General features: G+C 37.8%; 1 protein-coding gene across 1 annotated transcript in view; it reads right to left on the bottom strand.

The window, feature by feature from the left end:
- HSD17B12 (hydroxysteroid 17-beta dehydrogenase 12) overlaps positions 1 to 21,620 on the bottom strand; it is a 177,529-nt gene that overhangs the window by 105,498 nt on the left and 50,411 nt on the right. The window contains exons 2-3 of the mRNA XM_082343843.1: positions 15,833 to 15,879; positions 8,777 to 8,852 (exon numbers count right to left, since the gene is read on the bottom strand). Coding sequence (XP_082199969.1) covers positions 8,777 to 8,852; positions 15,833 to 15,879 — 123 coding nt within the window. The remainder of the gene's footprint in view (positions 1 to 8,776; positions 8,853 to 15,832; positions 15,880 to 21,620) is intronic.

Here is a 21,620-nt window from a genome sequence, read left to right on the forward strand (position 1 = left end):
ATTATTAATTAGCTGTATATTATACCCCAATCGGGGATTCCATTCTGACACTGTTAATTACTGTAATAAATTAACAAGAGGCCAGTTAATATCAGTCTTATTAACAGGTGGTTTCTACTTTTCCTTCAAGCATGCCAAAAGGCCAGGCCATAAGCTGGAGGTGAGAAAATTGAGTCTGTAGGATGAAACATTCAAAGAAGAAAGCCTGGATAAAGGCCTGTATCAGTATTCTTGACTATTACTGACTCATGGGTCAGGCTTCCTGCCCAGTGTAACCCAACATCACCACCAAGAGCAGACTCTTGGACAGGCTACCAGAAACCTGAGTCAGCGTTTACAAGACTCTTTTATTCTAAAATCAGACACTTTGTAAAGCCACGCTGCTGACCCAAGATTCAATGGAACAAGAACTAATTCTGCAAGACTGAATGGAACCTATGAGGGAAATTATCTTTCTCCTTCATTTTTCACTAAGTCTCATGGTGGCCGGCTATACTTGGGCAAATTGGAACGAAACACTCTTTGAATGATATGTTGCTCCGACCGATCCCTCTGAATTCAGGAAAAGCATTCTCTGGGAAATCTCAATATACCTTATAAAATGTGGCAGACTGTATTTTCCAAATCCAGATTTTATTTTCAAAAAAATATCTCCCTTTCCACATGTTCTCCAAGGTTACTATGTCATGGCCCCATCAAGAGGTGGTATCTTTTCCTCTCCCCATTGAATCTGAGCAGGTTCATCACCGCTTTGACCAACAGAGCACAGCAAAAGTAACACCATATGAATTCTGAGAGTAGGTCACCAAAAGATATCAGCTTCTGCCTGGTTCTCTCAGGACATTCACTCTGAGGAAAGACAGCTACCATGTAAGAAGTCCAACTACCCTGTGATGGACATGCTGCAGAAGCTACATGAAGGCACTGCAGTCAACAGTCCCAGCTATGCCATGGCACCAAACTGGGAAGAAGCCATCTCAGATCTTCCAGACCAGACAATCCACCTGCTAAGTACCACTGAGTGACCTCAGTAATGCTATGACGGGCAAAAAATTGTCCCCCGAATCTTGGCAAAATTCCTGACCAGCAGAATTTGTGAGCATCTCAAACGGTTATTTTACATTGATAAATTTGGGGTAGTTTGTTATGTGGCAATAGTAACTGGAACATAAACTAGTAAATTGTTAGGTTGATTGAAAGATGGAAATTGTGTAGAAAATACAACACCTTTTTTTTTAAGGTTTTTTTCTTTTTTTTTTTTGATGTGGACCTTTTTTTTTTTTTTTTTAAAGGGAATGCTATTTATTTATTTATTTATTCATTAATTATTTATGGCTGTGTTGGGTCTTCGTTTCTGTGCGAGGGCTTTCCCTAGTTGCAGCAAGCGGGGGCCACTCTTCATCGTGGTGCATGGGCCTCTCACTATCACAGCCTCTCTTGTTGCGGAGCACAGGCTCCAGACATGCAGGCTTAGTAGTTGTGGCTCACGGGCCTAGTTGCTCCACGGCATGTGGGATCTTCCCAGACCAGGGCTCGAACCCGTGTCCCCTGCATTGGCAGGCAGACTCTCAACCACTGCACCACCAGGGAAGCCCTGGACCATTTTTAAAGTCTTTATTGAATTTGTTACAATATTGCTTGTTTTATGTTTTGGTTTTTTGGCCGCAAGGCATGTGGGATCTTAGCTCCCCGACCAGGGATTGAACCGGCACCCCCTGCATTCGAAGGCAAAGTCTTAACCACTGGACCGCCAGGGAAGTCCCTACAACTCATACTGATTGGTCTTGTCTGCAAAACTCATCAGGACAATGGTCACAAATTACACAACATGTCTTTACCGAGTTCTTTTACTTTACACGGCAATGTAATTATTTGCATAGGCTCACTAAGAATCTATCTTTCTCCCTACCAGGATATAATTAGATAAAACAAATTTGTAACTACCACCATGCCAGAAATGTTTCATTTAATAATAAATCTCACTTAATTAGGCATGACAAGCCCACTAGTAAGGAATTACACTCCCATATGGGGAAACAATGCTTCAAAGACCTGACAGGAAACTATCCTGGAACCTGCTCTGTGGCTTGAAGAGTCTCAGTCTTATAGGTAGCACAGAATGTCACTTTCTGGAAGGCCAGGAACATTGAGTTATTTGAGGAACTTGGAGAAAGAGGATACTTCTACAGTCATAGGTACTACAGGCAAAATCATTAGAGGCAAACTGAATGGTTTTTTGGTTCCTGATGGCTCCTGACCTTGAAATAGGTGAATTCTAAGGGCAATAAAAATATTTCTGGCATTACAGAAGTGATAAAAATATATATATATGACTCTAGAGGCTGCATGAGATTAACTCTAATCCTACTATCATGTGGTTCTAGTTTGTTTTTGGTTTTGTTTGTTTGTTTGTTTTTAATATTTATTTATTTATTTGGCTGCGCCGGGTCTTAGTTGCAGCACACGGGCTCTTAGTTGCGGCATGCAGGATCTAGTTCCCTGACCAGGGATCGAACCCAGACTCCCTGCATTGGGAGCACAGAGTCTTAACCACTGGAACACCAGGGGAATCCCAGTTCTAGTTTTATTAAACACAAAACAAAAAGATCTTTACGTGTTCAATAATGCCTCATTGTCCTTATGTAGCCGAAATAAGCTAAATATACCAAAGCACCATATTTACAATACTAATAGTGCATCAGAAAACCATGGAACAAACATGTTTGGTCAAATCCACACCTTAACTGCACAGATATGATCATAGGTAAGGACTGAAAAAGTGAAACTGATACTGTTCACCCTAACCTATTCCTCTGTCGACTACAGACCAGTAAGATTTATAGTTCTAAAAGCTTTGCATTTCAAGAAATAAAGCCATGAAATTTCAGGGCCATCCTAAAGGTTTTCACCCTGACATAAGTCACAAAAAAAAAAGAAACATCATATTTGTTTTTTTTTACTCAAAGACAGAAATGTATTTTTATAATCAAAGCTGATTAAAACTGTATGCAATGAGAATTATTGATTGCCACATAATAATATGAACTATTAATAGCCCCATCTCTATATTCTGTGAACCAACAGGTTGTTCTGAAAGCCAGTCTCCAGTGCGTTGTGCTTTACTGCAAGTAAAAACTCAGAGTTCAAAAATTATCCAGGAGTTTCTTTTCCTTGACAAATCAAAATCGATAAAAATACTTAATATATTCATAATCCTGGCTAACAATGATAATAAAATAAGCTTATTATATGTGTGATGACTTTCAGCGTGTCACTTTCAGTGACAGGTATCCTTACAAAGAACTGTAATTTCATCTAAGCAGTCAATCCTGAGAAAGCATTTATCCATTGTTGGCGAAACATTTAGTTCCCTACGAAATTGTATATAATCCTTTTAAATTTTTTCTGAAGAACTTTTATGAGTAGACTGTCTTCCACATTCACCAGGAATTACTTCTCAAGAAATTACTTCTTGGGGATAGAATCCCCAAGTTTACATAATGACAGTAGCGAGTTAGAGGGTGAAAGGAGCCCTATTTCTCTCCAGTTGGCACTTCGTTTCTTTTTCAGTCTCCTCCTTTCCTCTGAGATGGGGAAGAAAGAGGGATGAGTTTAACCAACCGGAGTGAGTGTAAGAGCTGGACTAGGAGAGACAAGTTAGTCTAGTTAAATGAACTTGTTTGACTTCTGTTTCCTGACTGAACTCTGACTGATACAGAAATTGGTATCAGGAGTGGAAGCCCAAAATACAGACCTCAAAAGACTTTTATATCAGTTTGATGTGATGCAGTAGCATCACTACTAATCAAATTAACAGTGATTGCTGATTGCAGCAAAGTATCTACTGAAGAAGTGCCTTAAAGGATTTGAGTTTGGGAGAAATGATAACTGCAAAGACCGGAAAAGCAAATCAAAACCACATGGAGATATCACCTCACACCTGTCACGATGGCTATCATAAAAAAGAACACAAATAACAAATGTTGGAGAGGATGTGGAGAAAAGGGAACCCTCCTACACTGTTAGTGGGAATGTAAATTGCTACAGCCACTATGGAGAACAGTATGAAGGTTTCTCAAAAAACTAAAAATAGAACTAGATGACCCAGCAATTCCACTCCTGGGTATATATCAAAAAAAAACCCCAAAAATACTAATTCAAAAAGATCCATGCACCCTAATGTTCATAGCAGCATTACTTACAATTCCCAAGATATGGAAGCAACCTAAGTGTCCACCGATAGATGAATGGATAAAGAAGAGGAGGTGTATATATATACAATGGGATACTACTCAGCCATAAAAAAAGAATAAAATTTTGCCATTTGCAGCAACGTGCATGGACTTGGAGGGTATTATGCTAAGTGAAATAAGTCAGATAGAGAAAGACAAATACTGTAAGATATCACTTACATGTGGAATCTAAAAAATACAACAAACTAGTGAATATAACAAAAAAGAACAAGACTCAGATAAAGAAAACAAACTAGTGGTTATAAGTGGGGAGAGGGAAGAGCGGAGGGGCAATACAGGGGTAGGGCATTAAGACATACAAACCACTAAGTATAAAATAAGCTACAAAGATATATTGTACCACACGAGGAATATAGCCAATATTTTATAATAACTATAAATGGAGTATAACCTTTAAAAATTGTGAATCACTGTACTGTATACCTGTAATATATACTATTGTTTATCAACTATACTTCAATAAAAAACAAAGACTGTGGTATGTGGCTTCTTCTGAATGCACTGGAGCTCTTACGGAAAGAAAATGACAAGCTTGGGTCTTTAAGCTTTCAAGCTCACATTTATGATCAGGATCCAGAGAACTTCTATGACAACCCCAATAAAAACTTTTATCTCTTATAGCCACAGAGCTCACCTGGCTAACATCAGATTCAACTGTGCCATCTGCAGAATCACAATGGAAGGTGAATTCCACAGACTCACCACGTTTCATGGATGAAAGCGAAACTGAATGAGAAAGAATGAGACCCTGAAACTGGGGATGAGGATATTTGGGTGGACTCTGCTGAAGCTAAGAATCTGGATACACACACTGCCCCCTCAATGTTACTCTGAGCCTCCCTTGCCAGTGGAAATAGAAATAGCCTGCTCTCCTGTATCTGAAGAGATTAGCTTTCCCTGGCTTGAAAATCCTGTTAATAACCTCACCATAAATATTGGGTTGGCCAAAAGTTCATTCGGGTTTTTCCCAAACGAGCTTTTTGGCCAACCCAATATATGGGTAATTTGCTTGCAAGGGAATTCCTCTTCTCCTCAAGACCTAGCTGGACCATCCCTTACCACCACCCCGTAACAGGGTTATATACTGACATTCTCTGGGGAACAAGTACAAAGTCCGATTCATGAAGTAATAATTTATACACAAAAATAAGTGTCAAATTTTGCTAATTTGTATTGGTAGAAACCTGGAAAAATCTGTGTGAGAATAGATTCTAAGAGTGTTAGACTAAGGAAAACAAAATATAACACCAGATTGGGCCAATATATTTTATGAGTCGCTTACTAGAGATTTAGGATTTAACAGTTAGCTTATACAGCTAGAAGGGGCTCTAAGAGTTAACTTGTTGCTGACTGAAACTTAGACTCCATAATAGCCCACATTTAATAAGATAGGGAGGCCACAACTTCCCATGGCATAATCTAGAGTCAAGGACCCAAAAGCATAATAAGCAAATAGAAATGTTGGAGTGAATCTATCATTATAACTTACACACAATCCCTCTACCACTGTACCCGCCAGAGGGCCCAGTAGATAGCTCCTCACTAAGGCTCCAGCTTGTCCATCATACGGGCAAGAGGTCATTAGTCTGGCCATTTAACACTATGCCAGTCATAAAATTTGCCATGTTGCTACAACATAAGAACTCCCCATTTTCTCTCTCTGGTCCCTTATTTTTTCCTTCATGGTACTTACTACAAACTGCAATTATTTATTTGTCTTTTTTTGGTTTTGTTTATTTTTGTTTTGTTTATTTTTTTTTTCCTATTTGCTTTTTCTGTCTCCTCCACTTGCATATATGTTCCATGAGGGCAAGGACAGCATCTATCTTGCTCACTACTGTATCCTAACTGCCTAACACAGTACCTGGTACACAGGCATTCGATAAAGATTTGCTGAAGGCATAAACAGAGTTAGTTTGTCTTCATCAACATTAAATTCTGGTCCTTCCTTCTTCTGGAATACATATGTTCAGGAAAACATTATCCTCTCAAAGATGATTTACATCTGAGTTAAAAACTTGTACAAACTTATAAATCTCCTCTGTGTATTTATTTCTTCAGCCTAGAATGGATGACCTGGTCTGCTGATATCACCTCTTCCATTAAATTTGTATTATGCCCAGAAAAGCATTTTTCAAAATTTTCAACAACTAAAAAAAAAATTTGTTTCCTCATAATAAAGGTCAATTCAGTGCCTTTACCATCTGTTCCTTCATGAAAAATGTTTGAACAGGATCCTGTCTTTCTCCAGAATCACATTTCTGCCCACAGTCATGTGTCACCTCATATCACAAGTTAACCAAATTCTCAAATATCATTAAAGTATATCTTCTGACTCACTGGGCAATTTTTGTACAGGTTGGAGCACTTGCTGTGAGTGTCGTGAGGTAGCTTTTCTTGTTTCTGAATCAAATAAGTGGTGGATTCATTCATAGCACAGCATTTCAAAATTCAACGTTCCATTTAATCAAAAGCTTCTATTTTCTGCCTATGAACGTTTATTTCCAGCAACTAGTAAGTGCATTCATTAACAGTCAGTTTTACACACACACACACCCCACACACATACACACAACATTTTTATCACTATAAGATTTATTATACACATGACTACAAGTAACTAAGAAAGAAACAGTACTAAGATCCAGGCAGTATGTTCAGTTCACCTACTACATAAGTAATAACTACCTCAGGCTCCTTAGTGTCATGCCTTAATTCAAATTCACACCTTAGCAAAACTACAAGATTCTGTATGTCTTGGACCTTCAGGGTTGGTTTTATGTAGTTGAAACCTTGAAAGTTAAAATCCTTAAATGCCCGAGACTTATTGAATATCTCACTTTTGTAAAGATCTGTGCTCTCAACATGGTTAAAAAAAAAAAATTTAACACATGTTATACCAGGAATCTATGAAGATCTGTTTTTCACCTAAAGATAAAGTGCGTCAATGTGTAATCTGTCCAACAGGACCAGCTATGGTCTGGGTAGAAATAATAACAAAAATATACACCTCACAAGGATGTTTGAAGGATCAAAGAGATAATACATGTGAAGGAATAAATAAATAATAATGTACTACATAAATGTTAGTAGCAGATGGTAATGTTAATAATAAAATAAGTATGTTGTGCACCTTAAACTGCCATAATGTTATATGTCAATTATATCTCAATAAAGCTGGGGAAAAAAATAACATAAAAATACAGTAGATATCCTCTCTCAACTGAATGAATTCGGGCAGTTTGTTGGCTGGCTACATAGAGAAGTCAGTTACAGCAAGAAATCCTAGAAAATGATAAATACACACTGTAACCATTTTATTTTCATTTAAACCATGAATAAGTGTAATTCTTTCACCAAACCTCTGTGTAGGGCCAAGTCCTTATCCGAGTTTAGATCTGCTACCTGGAATTCTAGTCTTTCTTACATAAACCACACTCATAATGCATTATTTATAATTGCAGTTTCAGCTCTCATAAAATACAGCAAAAACTTCAACACATATGAAACAATCAAAACAAATTTCTTCTTACTTTTTATAGTTTTCTCCAATATTTTGAATTTTTCTTGTTTACCCCTAACTTGACAGCCAATTTCTGTTTTTTTTTTTGGCTGCACCATGGGACTTGTGAGATCTTAGTTCCCAGACCAGGGATCGAACCTGGGCCTAGCAGTGAATGTGCTGAGTCCTAACCCCTGGACCACCATGGAATTTCTGACAGCCAATTTCTAAAACAACTTGCTTTTCTCAGTTTTTTCAGAGCTTTTAACTTAGTTATTGTATTCCCCTTTTTAAACTAGTATTGCATCAGTTTACAGAATATTAATAACAAATGCACCCAGCATAAGTAAGTTTGGAAACAAATACAACTGACTGTTCATAAGTAAACCATTTGACCTGTAGGAATAAAAGTAGACAAGCATCATACTGAGAAGCCTACAGGTCACAAATAGTCAGCATACTGGGAACATGAGTCAGTACATTTTACCAAGGAAATGGACAGCACTGGTTTATCCAGCTGGTTGGTTAACTGAATGTCAGTTGAAAGAGTTTTTGCCGTATTATACTTCAGGTTTCAAGCATAGCTAAGAAAAAAGTTCAAAGTAGTTTCCCTGTCACATGTATATATACTACCTTTTGCATTTCTTCCTCAATCATATATACCATTTAAAGACAATGAAGTCAAAGAGTAAAAAAATGCAAGAATATTTAAATGAAACAACAGAACAGGAATTCAGATATTTAAGGAGAACATGATAAAATGATCAGAGAATTTGACTCCTGACAAAAGAACCTAAATGAGTCAGTTAAAGACATTTTAAGCAAATTATAATAGTCCTATATTAATTTGAAAAAACTGATGATCCATCTGTGAAACATCCCATTAACAGCATGAAAAAGCAGCTTTCGGAACTATAAATAATTATGTCAATGCTAGATATCTGCTTGAAAACATTAAATTTAGACTAGCTATATTCCTTTTGTGATCATAACGGGAGGGAAGGGTGATGTGAGAACTTACTTATTTCACTGGAAACCTGGTTCAGTTTGTCCTGTGATCTGCTGATAAGGACAATCTTCATTCCACGCTTTGCCAACTAAAACAATAAAAGAGACACCAAACAGCTGAATGACACCTGCGTGTTTCACTTTAAAATGTAAATTATTGATAGATATAGTGTCATTTTAAGAAAATCTGACCATATGATAATCCAAGTTAAAAAACTAATAAACCCGAATGCAATGAACGGGCAAAACAAAATGAAGACTTTACAAAAAGATTCCCCAAAGGGTTACCTTTCTCAATCAAGCTAGTATATAAAAGTCATAGGGTTTTAGAAAAAGGAAGACTTTTACTTTTATTTTGGACTTGTCTATACTTAGTATTTTTAAATCATAAGTATCCATTACTTTTTTAATTGAAAAATTAGCTTTAAAAACATTTTCATTTTAGAGAGGATACATGAAGACTGCAGAACTGGCAAAGAAAACCACAGTTAAAATGTTAGGAATTCCTAAAAATTGAATCAATTTTAAAATGTTTATTTAAACATAAGACTTTATGGACTACAAAGGCCAACTAAGAGAGTTTATTGGATGACTTAAAAAAGAATTTCCTGAGGGATACCCTCTATGTACTTCCCCAGTGCTGTGTAAGTGCTTCATAGAATGAATGATTTATGGGAACACGGTTTCTACCCCAGAGACCCATAAATATAGGGGCAGAGGAAAAAAACACTGATATACACAGAACTTTTTACTGAACTACTCCAGACAGTATATAAATGAGAATAAATTAGGTGCTATGAACTATAAGTGATTTAGTGAACTAATTTTCCAGTCCTAAATCCTCAAGCCAACTTTTATGAACAGTAGTACTGCAAATGAGACGATATGGAAGAACATTTTTTTATAAAAATAATTAAGGTTGGCAATAATTTACTAAATTAATCATTTATAAAACATCTAAAGAACCCATGAATATATACTGATAGTTTTTCTAAAAAATTAATGGGAGAGGAAGAACAAGGAAAAGCTGTGTTTTATAGAAAAACAGCATCTAATGTAAATGTAAAACGAGAGATATTATCGTTAAAAAATTACCGTTTTTCTTCCCTAACATAGGAAGGGAAATAGCCACCCAAGTCCAGGAAGCACAGTCCCAGGCAGGATAAACCCAAGGAGAAACACGCCAAGATACACAGTAATCAAACTGACAAAAATTAAACACAAAGAAAAATTACTGAAAGCAACAAGGGAAAAACGACAAATAACATACAAGGGAACACCTATAAGGTTAACAGCTGATTTCTCAGCAGAAACTCTACAAGCCAGAAGGGAGTGGCATGGATATTTAAAGTGATGAAAGGGAAGAACCTACAACCAAGATTACTCTACCCGGCAAGGATCTCATTCATATTCGACAGAGAAATCAAAAGGTTTACAGGAAAGCACAAGCTAAGAGAATTCAGCACCACCAAACCAGCTCTACAACAAATGCTAAAGGAACTTCTCTAAGTGGGAAACACAAGACAAAAGGACGTACAAAAACAAACCCATAACAATTAAGAAAATGGTAATAGGAACATACATTACTGACAATTACATTAAACGTCAATGGATTAAATGCTCCAACCAAAAGACACAGGCTAGTTGAACAGATACAAAAACAAGACCCATATATATGCTGTCTACAAGAGACCCACTTTAGACCTAGGCACACATACAGACTGAAAGTGAGGGGATGGAAAAAGATATTCCATGCAAATGGAAATCAAAAGAAAGCTGGAGTAGCAACACTCATATCAGATAAAATAGACTTTAAAATAAAGAATGTTACAAGAGACAAGGAAGGACACTACATAATGATCAAGGGATCAATCCAAGAAGATGATAAACATATATGCACCCAACATAGGAGCACCTAAATACAAAAGGCAACTGCTAACAGCTAGAAAAGAGGAAATCGACAGTAACACAATAATAGTGGGGGACTTTAACACCTCACTTACACCAATGGACAGATCATCCAAAATGAAAATAAATAAGGAAACAGAAGCTTTAAAAGACACAATAGACCAGATAGATTTAATTGATATTTATAGGACATTCCATCCAAAAACAGCAGATTACACTTTCTTCTCTAGTGTGCACGGAATATTCTCCAGGATAGATCACATCTTGGGTCACAAATCAAGCCTCAGTAAATTTAAGAAAACTGAAATCATATCAAGCATCTTTTCTGACCACAATGCTATGAGATTAGAAATCAATTACAGGGAAAAAAATGTAAAAAACACAAACACATGGAGGCTAAACAATACGTTACTAAATAGCCAAGAGATCACTGAAGAAATCAAAGAGGAAATCAAAAAATACCTACAGACAAATTACAAAGAAAATACAACAATCCAAAACCTATGGGATGCAGCAAAAGCAGTTCTAAGAGGGAAGTTTATAGCTATACAAGCCTACCTCAAGAAACAAAAAAAATCTCAAATAAACAATCTAAACTTACACCTAAAGGAACTAGAGAAAGAACAACAAGCAAAATCCAAAGTCAGCAGAAGGAAAGAAATCATAAAGATCAGAGCAGAAATACATGAAATAGAAACAAAGAAAACAATAGCAAAGCTCAATAAAACTAAAAGCTGGTTCTTTGAGAAGATAAACAAAACTGATAAACCTTTATCCAGACTCATCAAGAAAAAGAGGGAGAGGACTCAAATCAATAAAATTAGAAATGAAAAAGGAGAAGTTACAACGGACACCACAGAAACACAAAGCATCATAGGAGACTACTAAAAGCAACTCTATGCCAATAAGATGGACAACCTGGAAGAAATGGACAAATTCTTAGAAAGGTATAACCTTCCAAGACTGGACCAGGAAGAAATAGAAAATATGAACAGACCAATCACAAGTAATGAAATTGAAACTGTGATTAAAAATCTTCCAACAAACAAAAGCCCAGGACCAAATGGCTTCACAGGTGAATTCTATCAAACATTTAGAGAAACGCTAATACCCATATTTCTCAAACTCTTCCAAAAAATTGCAGAGGAAGGAATACTAACAAGCTCATTCCATGAGGCCACCATCACCCTGATACCAAAACCAGAAGAAGATCCTACAAAAAAAGAAAATTACAGACCAATACCACTGATGAATATAGATGCAAAAATCCTCAACAAAACACTAGCAAACAGAATCCAACAACACATTAAAAGGATCATACACCATGATCAAGTGGGGTTTATCCCAGGAATGCAAGGATTCTTCAATATACACAAATCAATGTGATACACCATATTAACAAATGGAAGAAGAAAAACCATATGATCATCTCAATAGATGCAAAAAAAGCTTTTGACAAAATTCAACACCCATTTATGATAAAAACTCTCCAGAAAGTGGGCACAGAGGGACCCTACCTCAACATAATAAAGGCCATATATGACAAACCCACAGCAAACATCATTCTCAATGGTGAAAAACTGAAAGCATTTCCTCTAAGATCAGGAACAAGACAAGGATGTCCACTCTCACCACTATTTTTCAACATAGTTTTGGAAGTCCTAGCCACAGCAATCAGAGAAGAAAAAGAAATAAAAGGAATACAAATTGTCACTGTTTGCAGATGACATGATACTATACATAGAGAATCTGAAAGATGCCACCAGAAAACTACAAGAGCTAATCAATGAATTTGGTAAAGTTGCAGGATACAAAATTAATGCACAGAAATCTCTTGCATTCCTATAAACTAATGATGAAAAATCTGAAAGAGAAATTAAGGAAACACTCCCATTTACCACTGCAACAAAAAGTATAAAATACCTAGGAATAAACCTGCCTAGGGAGACAAAAGACCTGTATGCAGAAAACTATAAAACACTGATGAAAGAAATTAAAGATGATACCAACAGATGGAGAGATATACCATGTTCTTGGATTGGAAGAATCAATATTGTGAAAATGACTATACTAACCAAAGCAATCTACAGATTCAGTGCAATCCCTATCAAATTACCAGTAGCATTTTTTACAGAACTAGAACAAAAAATCATATATTCTGTATGGAGACACAAAAGACCCCGAATAGCCAAAGCAGTCTTGAGGGAAAAAAACAGAGCTGGAGGAATCAGACTCCCTGACTTCAGACTATACTACAAAACTACAGTAATCAAGACAATATGGTACCGGCACAAAAACAGAAATTTAGATCAATGGAACAGGATAGAAAGCCCAGAGATAAACCCACGCACATATGGTCACCTTTTCTTTGATAAAGGAAGCAAGAATACACAATGGAGAAAAGACAGCCTCTTCAATAAGTGGTGCTGGGAAAACTGGACAGCTACATGGAAAAGAATGAAATTAGAACACTCCCTAACACCATACACAAAAATAAACTCAAAATGGATTAGAGACCTAAATGTAAGACTGGACACTATAAAACTCTTAGAGGAAAACATAGGAAGAACACTCTTTGACATAAATCACAGCAAGATCTTTTTTGACCCACCTCCTAGAGTAACGGAAATAAAAACAAAAATAAACAAATGGGACCTAATGAAACTTAAAAGCTCTTGCAAAGCAAAGAAAACTACAAACACGACAAAAAGACAACCCTCAGAATTGGAGGAAATGTTTGCAAACGAATCAACATACAAAGAATTAATCTCCAAAATATACAAAGAGCTCATGCAGCTCAATATTAAAAAAACAAACAACCCAATCAAAAAATGGGCAGAAGACCTAAATAGACATTTCTCCAAAGAAGACATACAGATGGCCAAGAAGCACATGAAAAGCTGCTCAACATCACTAATTATTAGAGAAATGCAAATCAAAACTACAATGAGGTATCACCTCACACCAGTTAGAATGGGCATCATCAGAAAATCTACAAACAGTAAATGCTGGAGAGGGTGTGGAGAAAAGGGAACCCTCCTGCACTGTTGGTGGGAATGTAAATTGATACAGCCACTATGGAGAACAGTTTGGAGGTTCCTTAAAAAACTGAAAATAGAATTACCATATGACCCAGCAATCCCACTACTGGGCATATACCCAGAGAAAACCATAATTCAAAAAGACACATGCACTCCAATGTTCATTGCAGCACTATTTACAATAGCCAGGTCATGGAAGCAACCTAAATGCCCATCGAGAGATGAATGGATAAAGAAGATGTGGCACATATATACAATGGAATATTACTCAGCCATAAAAAGGAACGAAATTGGGTCATTTGTAGAGATGTGGATGGGTCTAGAGACTGTCATACAGAGTGAAGTCAGAAACAGAAAAACAAATATCGTATATTAACGCATATTATATGGAACCTAGAAAAATGGTACAGATGAACAGGTTTGCAGGGCAGAAATAGAGACACAGATGTAGAGAACAAATGTATGGACACCAAGGGGGGGGAGCGGTGGGGGTGGGGGTGGTGGTGTGATGAATCGGGCGATTGGGATTGACATGTATACACTGATGTGGATAAAATTGATGACTAATAAGAACCTGCTGTATAAAAAATTAAATTAAATAAAATTCAAAAGTTCAGAAAATTACCGTTTTTAAACCACCCTAGTAACAACTAATTTAGGCAAAAAACAGCAACACATGATGGGTGGAAGATTGTTGGGAAATGAAATATTCATATAGTCTCAAAGTATCATCCCACAGATTCTTTATTAATTACAAAGGGGAAAAGGTACTTTTATAATGGAAAATTATGGTAGACAACATCTTAATAAATGATTTACTTTAACATAATCAATAAAGGAACAAATGGACTTCTTGTGGCTCCTGATAAGATAAACTCAAAAGAATACAGTATCACCTGTGTAGCATTCCTGCTAAAAAATGTTTAACTTGAATCTAATCATGAGGAAACAATCAGACAAATCCATATTGAGAAATCTAAAAAACAACTGGCTTAGGTTTTTTCAAAAATGCCACTGTTATAAAAGAAAACAGAGAAAAAAAGGAGGGGCTAGGGAACGCTCCTAGTCAAGAGATATGACATTAAGAAGCAATGCATAATCCTTAAATGGATTTTGGAAGAAAAAAAGAAGCTCTATGAAAGACATTAATGGGACAATTGGGAAACTTGTATCTGGACTGTATATTGTATAATAGTACTGTGTCAAGTTAAACTTCCTATGTGTGACCACTGTACTGTGGTTACAACGGTGAATATTCTAGTTCTCAGAAGCTTCAAGCTGAAATATTTAGGAGTGAACTGTTACAATGTCTGTAACTCCCAAATAGTCCAGCCAAATTATAATTATAATGATAAGTTAAATGTAGCAAAATGTTAACAGCTGGCGAATCCTTGTGAAAGGTGTGTGGGTGTTCATTGTATACTCTTCTTGAAACTTTTCTGTAGTTTTTATACTCAAAATAAAAAGCTGAGAAAACAAAGGATTTTTTTTTAAAACCCTTTTTAAAGGACAAATGAGAGATTCAATGGATCTGTCAGGACCTTCATCACAATCGGGCAATATCAGAGGCTATTGGTGCTTCTGTGGAACTGGAAGGCAGGGAAGCTCTCCTTCACAGGAGAGGTTTGTACAGTGGTCTTCAAACTATGATGGTTTCCCCTCCTTCAATTATATTACAGAGAACTTGAATCTTTTGCCTCTGTCTGTCAATATCTGTCCATCACAGTCCTTCTTGTGAAAATGACGCCATGGACTTGTTTGGAGATGTAACCACTCTCTAATAATCTGTCTACCTTTTGGAAAATAATACAAAACAATTAACTTTAAAAACTGAGAACTGTCTATAGTTACACAATATAAAATAAAATTACACTAAAATTTTCACAACTCCAACTTTCCAGGATAAAAAGTTTGACACACATTTTGCACAAAAATTTGTTTTAAAGTTGTGTTTAAGCAAACATAGCATTTCTAACAAGATCGAAACAAAGTACATCTATTATATGGTGTAACACTATATTTGTGCTTTTAACTTCAAAAATCAAAACTACTATAAGAGATCATTCTATATCTGTTCTTATATTCTTATACCAAAAAGAAAAGTCTTGAAAATTACCTACCTCTTCTGCATATGATTTTCCAATTCCATCAGTACTACCTGTGACAACTGAGAAAAGAAAAAAGTAACAGTTTAGTTTAAGAATTACAATGTAGAACTGATCACAATTAGGACCCACCAATTAGACACAAGAAGACCTGTGTAATACAGTTGACCCTTGAACAACATGGGTTTGAACTGCGAGGGTCCACCTATACGCGGATATTTTTTCCAATAAATACATACTACAGTACTACACGATCCAAGGTTGGTTGAATCCGCAGATGCAAAACCTCGGAAGCAAGATCCAGATACTGAGAGCCAAATGTAAAGTTATACTTGAATTTCCAACTGCATGGAGGGTCCGTGCCCCTCACCCTCCCATGCTGTTCAAGGGTCAACTGTACTTGATGTAAAAGATGGAGCAATTACCAGTGGCTCAAATTTAGGAATGAATACCCATGACAATGGCTAAAATTTAAAAGACTGCAATACCAAGTGTTGACAAGGATGTGGAGCAACTAGAACTCTCATACATTGCTGGTGGCACTGTAAATTGACACAGTCATTTTGGAAAAACGATTTTACATTATGTCTAGAAATAAATGTGTGCCTATCTATGACTTAACAATTTCCAAGAGGTAATAGGCATCATGTCTACCAAAACAATGTCCGTGGTAGCTTTAATATTTATGTATAGTCGGTAAACATGCCCAAATAATAAACTACAAGAGAATGAGTAAGTAAATTAAGATATATTAACACAGTACGCAATGAGAAGCCCACGCACTGCAAAGAAGAGTAGCCCCGCCTAGCCGCAACTAGAGAAAGCCCACGCACAGCAACAAAGACCCAACACAGCCAAAAATAAATAAAATTAAATTAATTAATTAAAAAAAGAGCTTAAAAAAACAGATATATTCACACAATACTAAATAGCAATTTAAAAAAAAAGAACTACCAATACACTCAAAACAAGAACAAATCTACCAGACGTTATGTTGAGTGAAAAAAGCCTGAGATAAAAGTGTACAAGCTGTTGGGCTTCCCTGGTGGTGCAGTGGTTGGCAGTCTGCCTGCCGGTGCAGGGGACACAGGTTCGAGCCCTGGTCTGGGAAGATCCCACATGCCGCGGAGCGACTAAGCCCGTGAGCCACAACTACTGAGCCTGCGCATCTGGAGCCGGTGCTCCGCAACGGGGGAGGCCGCGACAGTGAGAGGCCCACGCACCGCGATGAAGAGTGGCCCCCACTCGCCGCAACTGGAGAAAGCCCTCGCACAGAAACGAAGACCCAACACAGCCAAAAAATAAATAAATAAATAAAAATTTTAAAAAAAGTGTACAAGCTGTTATGATTCCATTTATGCAATTTCAAAAAGGGCAAAACTAATCTATAAAGATATAAGTGATAATATTGGTTACCCCGAGTAACGGGGTAGATGACAGGGAAGAGGCATTAAGGGAACCTTCAGGATGTAGGAAATATTCTATATCTTGTTGTGTATGTGTGTATGTAAAAATTAATATAGCTGTACAATTAAGTACACACTGTATCTGTTATACCTTAATAAACTATTTTTTTTAATTATAGGTAGTAGAAATTGAATAATATCTATTTCTTCTATGGGAGAGCATATTTCTCTTAAAAGCTCTAAAACCTTATGTAGCATAAACATTTGAAAATGATAATGGGTCAGGCTAGACCATGGTATCTTATCTCTAAAATACCGGAATCATGTTTGTTACAAATTCATAGCATGGTTTTGAATAGCATCGCAAAAGGTTAGGGATGTCCCCCAAAATTCTCTATGAGTTTTCCCAAACCATTTATAAATTATGGAAACCAAGTTATGGTGTAAAGTAGGATTTTCTTGTATTTGTCCTAAAACCACTTCTTTGAAATTACATGATGGTCCCTACTTTTACTATGCAGAAATATGGCAAACATATCTAAATTCTTCCTAGCCATATCTTTCATAATCATAATAGATTATGAAATAATAGAATAAGTTATAAAATCATATCTGTCTAGATCTACTTATCTGTCTCCATCTCCCTTTGTCTCCCCCCCTCTATCTCCTCCTCTTTTTCTTCCTCTCCCTCCCTGCTTGCTCCACCCCCTGTCATCTGTTGAAGACATTAGGTCATACATTTATACTTAACCAGCCTGTCATTGGTTGATTGCATCCTCCTGATGTCATTTAACATGTTCTTCCATCCCCTAAAAGTTAGCTGTAGATGATCAAATTCAGCTTTGATTTTTTGGGTAAGAATACTTCGTAAGTGATATTGCATATTTCCATCAGGAGGCACATGTTTGCTAACCTTACTTTTTGTTATATTAGCAGCCATTGATGATCACCACTGAGACACATTATTTCATTAGATATTGCAAAATGGTGATATTTGAATTCTATCATCCCGTTTACATTTAGTAGCTGGAATAGTTCCATCGAGAAATGACTCCTCATCAGTTATTTGATTACAAATGATACAGAGTTTGCACAGGAACACAAGATAAATGTTTGATTCTTTTTCTCCTTTACCAGTTTTCAAAGTAAATTGGTTCTCTGGCATCTCCCAAAGGTAACTTATGCATTTTTATGATTGTGGTTTTGTTTACAAGAAACATTACTAACTCATGGATTTAAACATTCATAGCAGAACCCATCTATATGAAATTAAGTATCATATGAGAGTTCCTCAACCTCATGATCAATTCAGTTGCATATTTCTGTAACTCTTCATCTCCTGAGTACTTTGGAAGTATGGGGACCCAAGTTTTATACTGTATTCCTGTTACTGATGCACTAATGTGTCACACATGAAGTATAAACATCTCCTGTTTCCAATTCTCTCCTTTTCCTTCTGTGATAAACTTTTCTGCTCTCTCCAAGACCCCCAGAATCTCACCTACCCGCCGCTTCCTTCAAAGCCTTGTTCAAACTTCACCAACTAATTCCACTGTTCAGATAACTTCAAACAAAAGGAACCTCTCCCTCCCCTAAGCTCCCTTAGCCCTTTACATGCACTTCTCTTACAGCACTTACCACTCTCTACTTTGAATTGCATTTTCTTACGTGTACACGTCTTAATTCTTCTACCAGATTCCAGGCTCCTTGCTACGTGATGTGCACAAGGTAGGTGCTCAGTAGACATTTGCTGAATGCATGAATGATGCTCACGTTTACTTGGTCTTACAAACTACAAAACACACAGGACTTGGACGATTTCCCTGAGAACCTGGTTTCTCAAAGTTCTTCACTTTACAAGTACAGTACCTTATATTCTCCTAATCTGTCTGCCACTCAATCTGTCCATTCACAGAGCCTTTGGTACCTAGATTATTCTGTTTATTCTCTACAACTGTGGAGCAAGCAAATCCTATATGTGATTACAGCATTGAATCAGTGGCAACATCAGATTTTCTCAGATTGTGTGCTTTAAAATCCCTCAATAAGAAATGCTCAATAATTAAACTACAATAAAGTCACTCCAAATAATGCATCTAGAATTTCTGGCTGGAATATACATATTTCAGAAGAACACAGATGACTCTGGTGTGTGTGTGTGTGTGTGTGTGTGTGTGTGTGTGTGTGTGTGTATTTAACATTGTCAACCCCAGGCTGAGCTAAAGCAGCATACCACACTTTAAAAATAGTCCTGGAGGACTTCCCTGGTGGTGCAGTGGTTAAGAATCCGCCTGCCAGTGCAGGGGACATAAGTTCGAGCCCTGGTCCGGGAAGACCCCACATGCCACGGAGCAACTAAGCCCATGCACCACAACTACTGAGCCTGAGCTCTAGAGCCCGCGTGCCACAACCACTGAAGCCCGCATGCCTAGAGCCCGTGCTCCACAACAAGAGAAGCCACCACAATGAGAAGCCCATGCACTACAACGAAGAGTAGCCCCCGTGCGCAGCAACAAAGACCCAACACAGCCAAAAATAAATAAAAATAAAATAAATTTAAAAAAAAATAATCCTGGATAGCTCAGAATATGCCAGGACTAGAGATTATAAAATTTGCCTAAGGGATATCAAACCTTCCTTTTCCAGATTCTCCAGTTTTTGGAGTTTGTAGTGGGTACCGTTAGAGCACCAACCACATCCTCCCCTCCAGCACAGAGGTCTTCAGGCAGTCCTCTTGCCAGGAGTGTTATCTGCTGTCAGCTCACAAGTGAGCATCTCCCAGGAACTGCCCTCAGCCAAAGGGAGCTGCCTTGCCCGAGGTTACAGTGCCTCCCCTGGGCAGTACATGTCTAATGACTGGTCCACACAAAGATCCAGCTCCCTTACTTCACTTAAGCATCTCTGAAGCACCATCCCAGGTTCAGAGCTTCCCATGGGATCAGGTTTGACTCTGCATCACAGTTTGACTTCTCCCTCTGCCCTACTCGGCTCCCTTTGCTTCCTCACAGGTGCTCTTCCTGAGAGCATCCCCCAAAGCACCCCCCCACATACACACATCTCACTGTCCAAGTTTATTTCCTGATGAACTACTGACAGCCTACAGTCAAGCTCCTTTTTTTTTTTTTTTAAAGGTTTGCAATTTTTTTTTTAAATTTATTTATTTATGGCTGTGTTGGGTCTTCGTTTCTGTGTGAGGGCTTTCTCTAGTTGCGGCAAGAGGAGGCCACTCTTCATCGCGGTGCGCGGGCCTCTCTTGTTGCGGAGCACAGGCTCCAGACACGCAGGCTCAGTAATTATGGCTCACGGGCCCAGTTGCTCCGTGGCATGTGGGATATTCCCAGACCAGGGCTCGAACCCGTGTCCCCTACATTGGCAGGCAGACTCTCAACCACTGCACCACCAGGGAAGCCCCAAGCTCCTTCTTTTTAAAGTGATTTTATTTATGTCTAAGTAATACATAACTTAGTCCACAAAAGATAATAGTTACAAATTTTTAGGCCAAAAACAGCAGGACTTTACCCCTATCCTTCTGCACCTTCCTATTCCATCCCCAGAAGCAACCATTTTCATTGCTTTTAACTGTTTTTCCTTATCTTTACATGTTCTAAATCCTACGTTACACTGTAATTTCCTGATTCATCAATATGTTACTTGGCTCATTAAGGTTGATGAGAACTTTCACTCCCTTTATATTTTCCCCATCCTTCCAATGAAGTTATATCACAAGATTCTGTCACTTGTCAGTGTTTACCTTATTGTAATACTGCAACTCAATTCTGATATTAACCACCCAGAGTTAGTACAGATCCCACAGGTGAAAGACATGGTCCCCAGCAAAACTGCCCACGATGCAGGCACCAGCCACAAGTTCAGGGGTCCCTAGGCCACCAACACTTGTGACTTACTTGGCTACAAAGTTCCCGGTTCCCATAACTCCTCAGGTTCAATAATTCACTAGAATGACTCACAGACCTCAGGATAACTTACAGTTCATGATTACGGCTTTATAATAAAGGATACAAATCAGGACCAACCAAATGAATAAGCCACTTAGGGCAAGGTCAAGGGTGGTCCCAAATGCAGAGCTTCCATGCCCTCTCTGAATCAGGGCAGGCCATCCCCCCACCCTCACCCAGCACTTCAATGTGTTCACCCACTAGGAAGAACCTACATCAAGCTTCAGGGTCCAGAGTTTTCACTGGGGTTTCATTACAAAGGTATGGTTGACTGAATCATTGGTCACAGGACTGAACTCAATCTCCAACTCCCCCCTTCCCTCCCCAGAGGTTGGAAGGTTGAGTTGGTATCACAAGGCTCAAAGCTCCAATCTTCTGATCACATGGTTGGTGTTTCTGGCAGGACCAGCCCCCATCCTGAAGCTCTGTGCAGTCCCACCT

This window comes from Balaenoptera borealis (assembly GCF_965194805.1).
Source record: "Balaenoptera borealis genome assembly, chromosome: 11".
NCBI classification, from domain to species: Eukaryota; Metazoa; Chordata; class Mammalia; order Artiodactyla; family Balaenopteridae; genus Balaenoptera; species Balaenoptera borealis.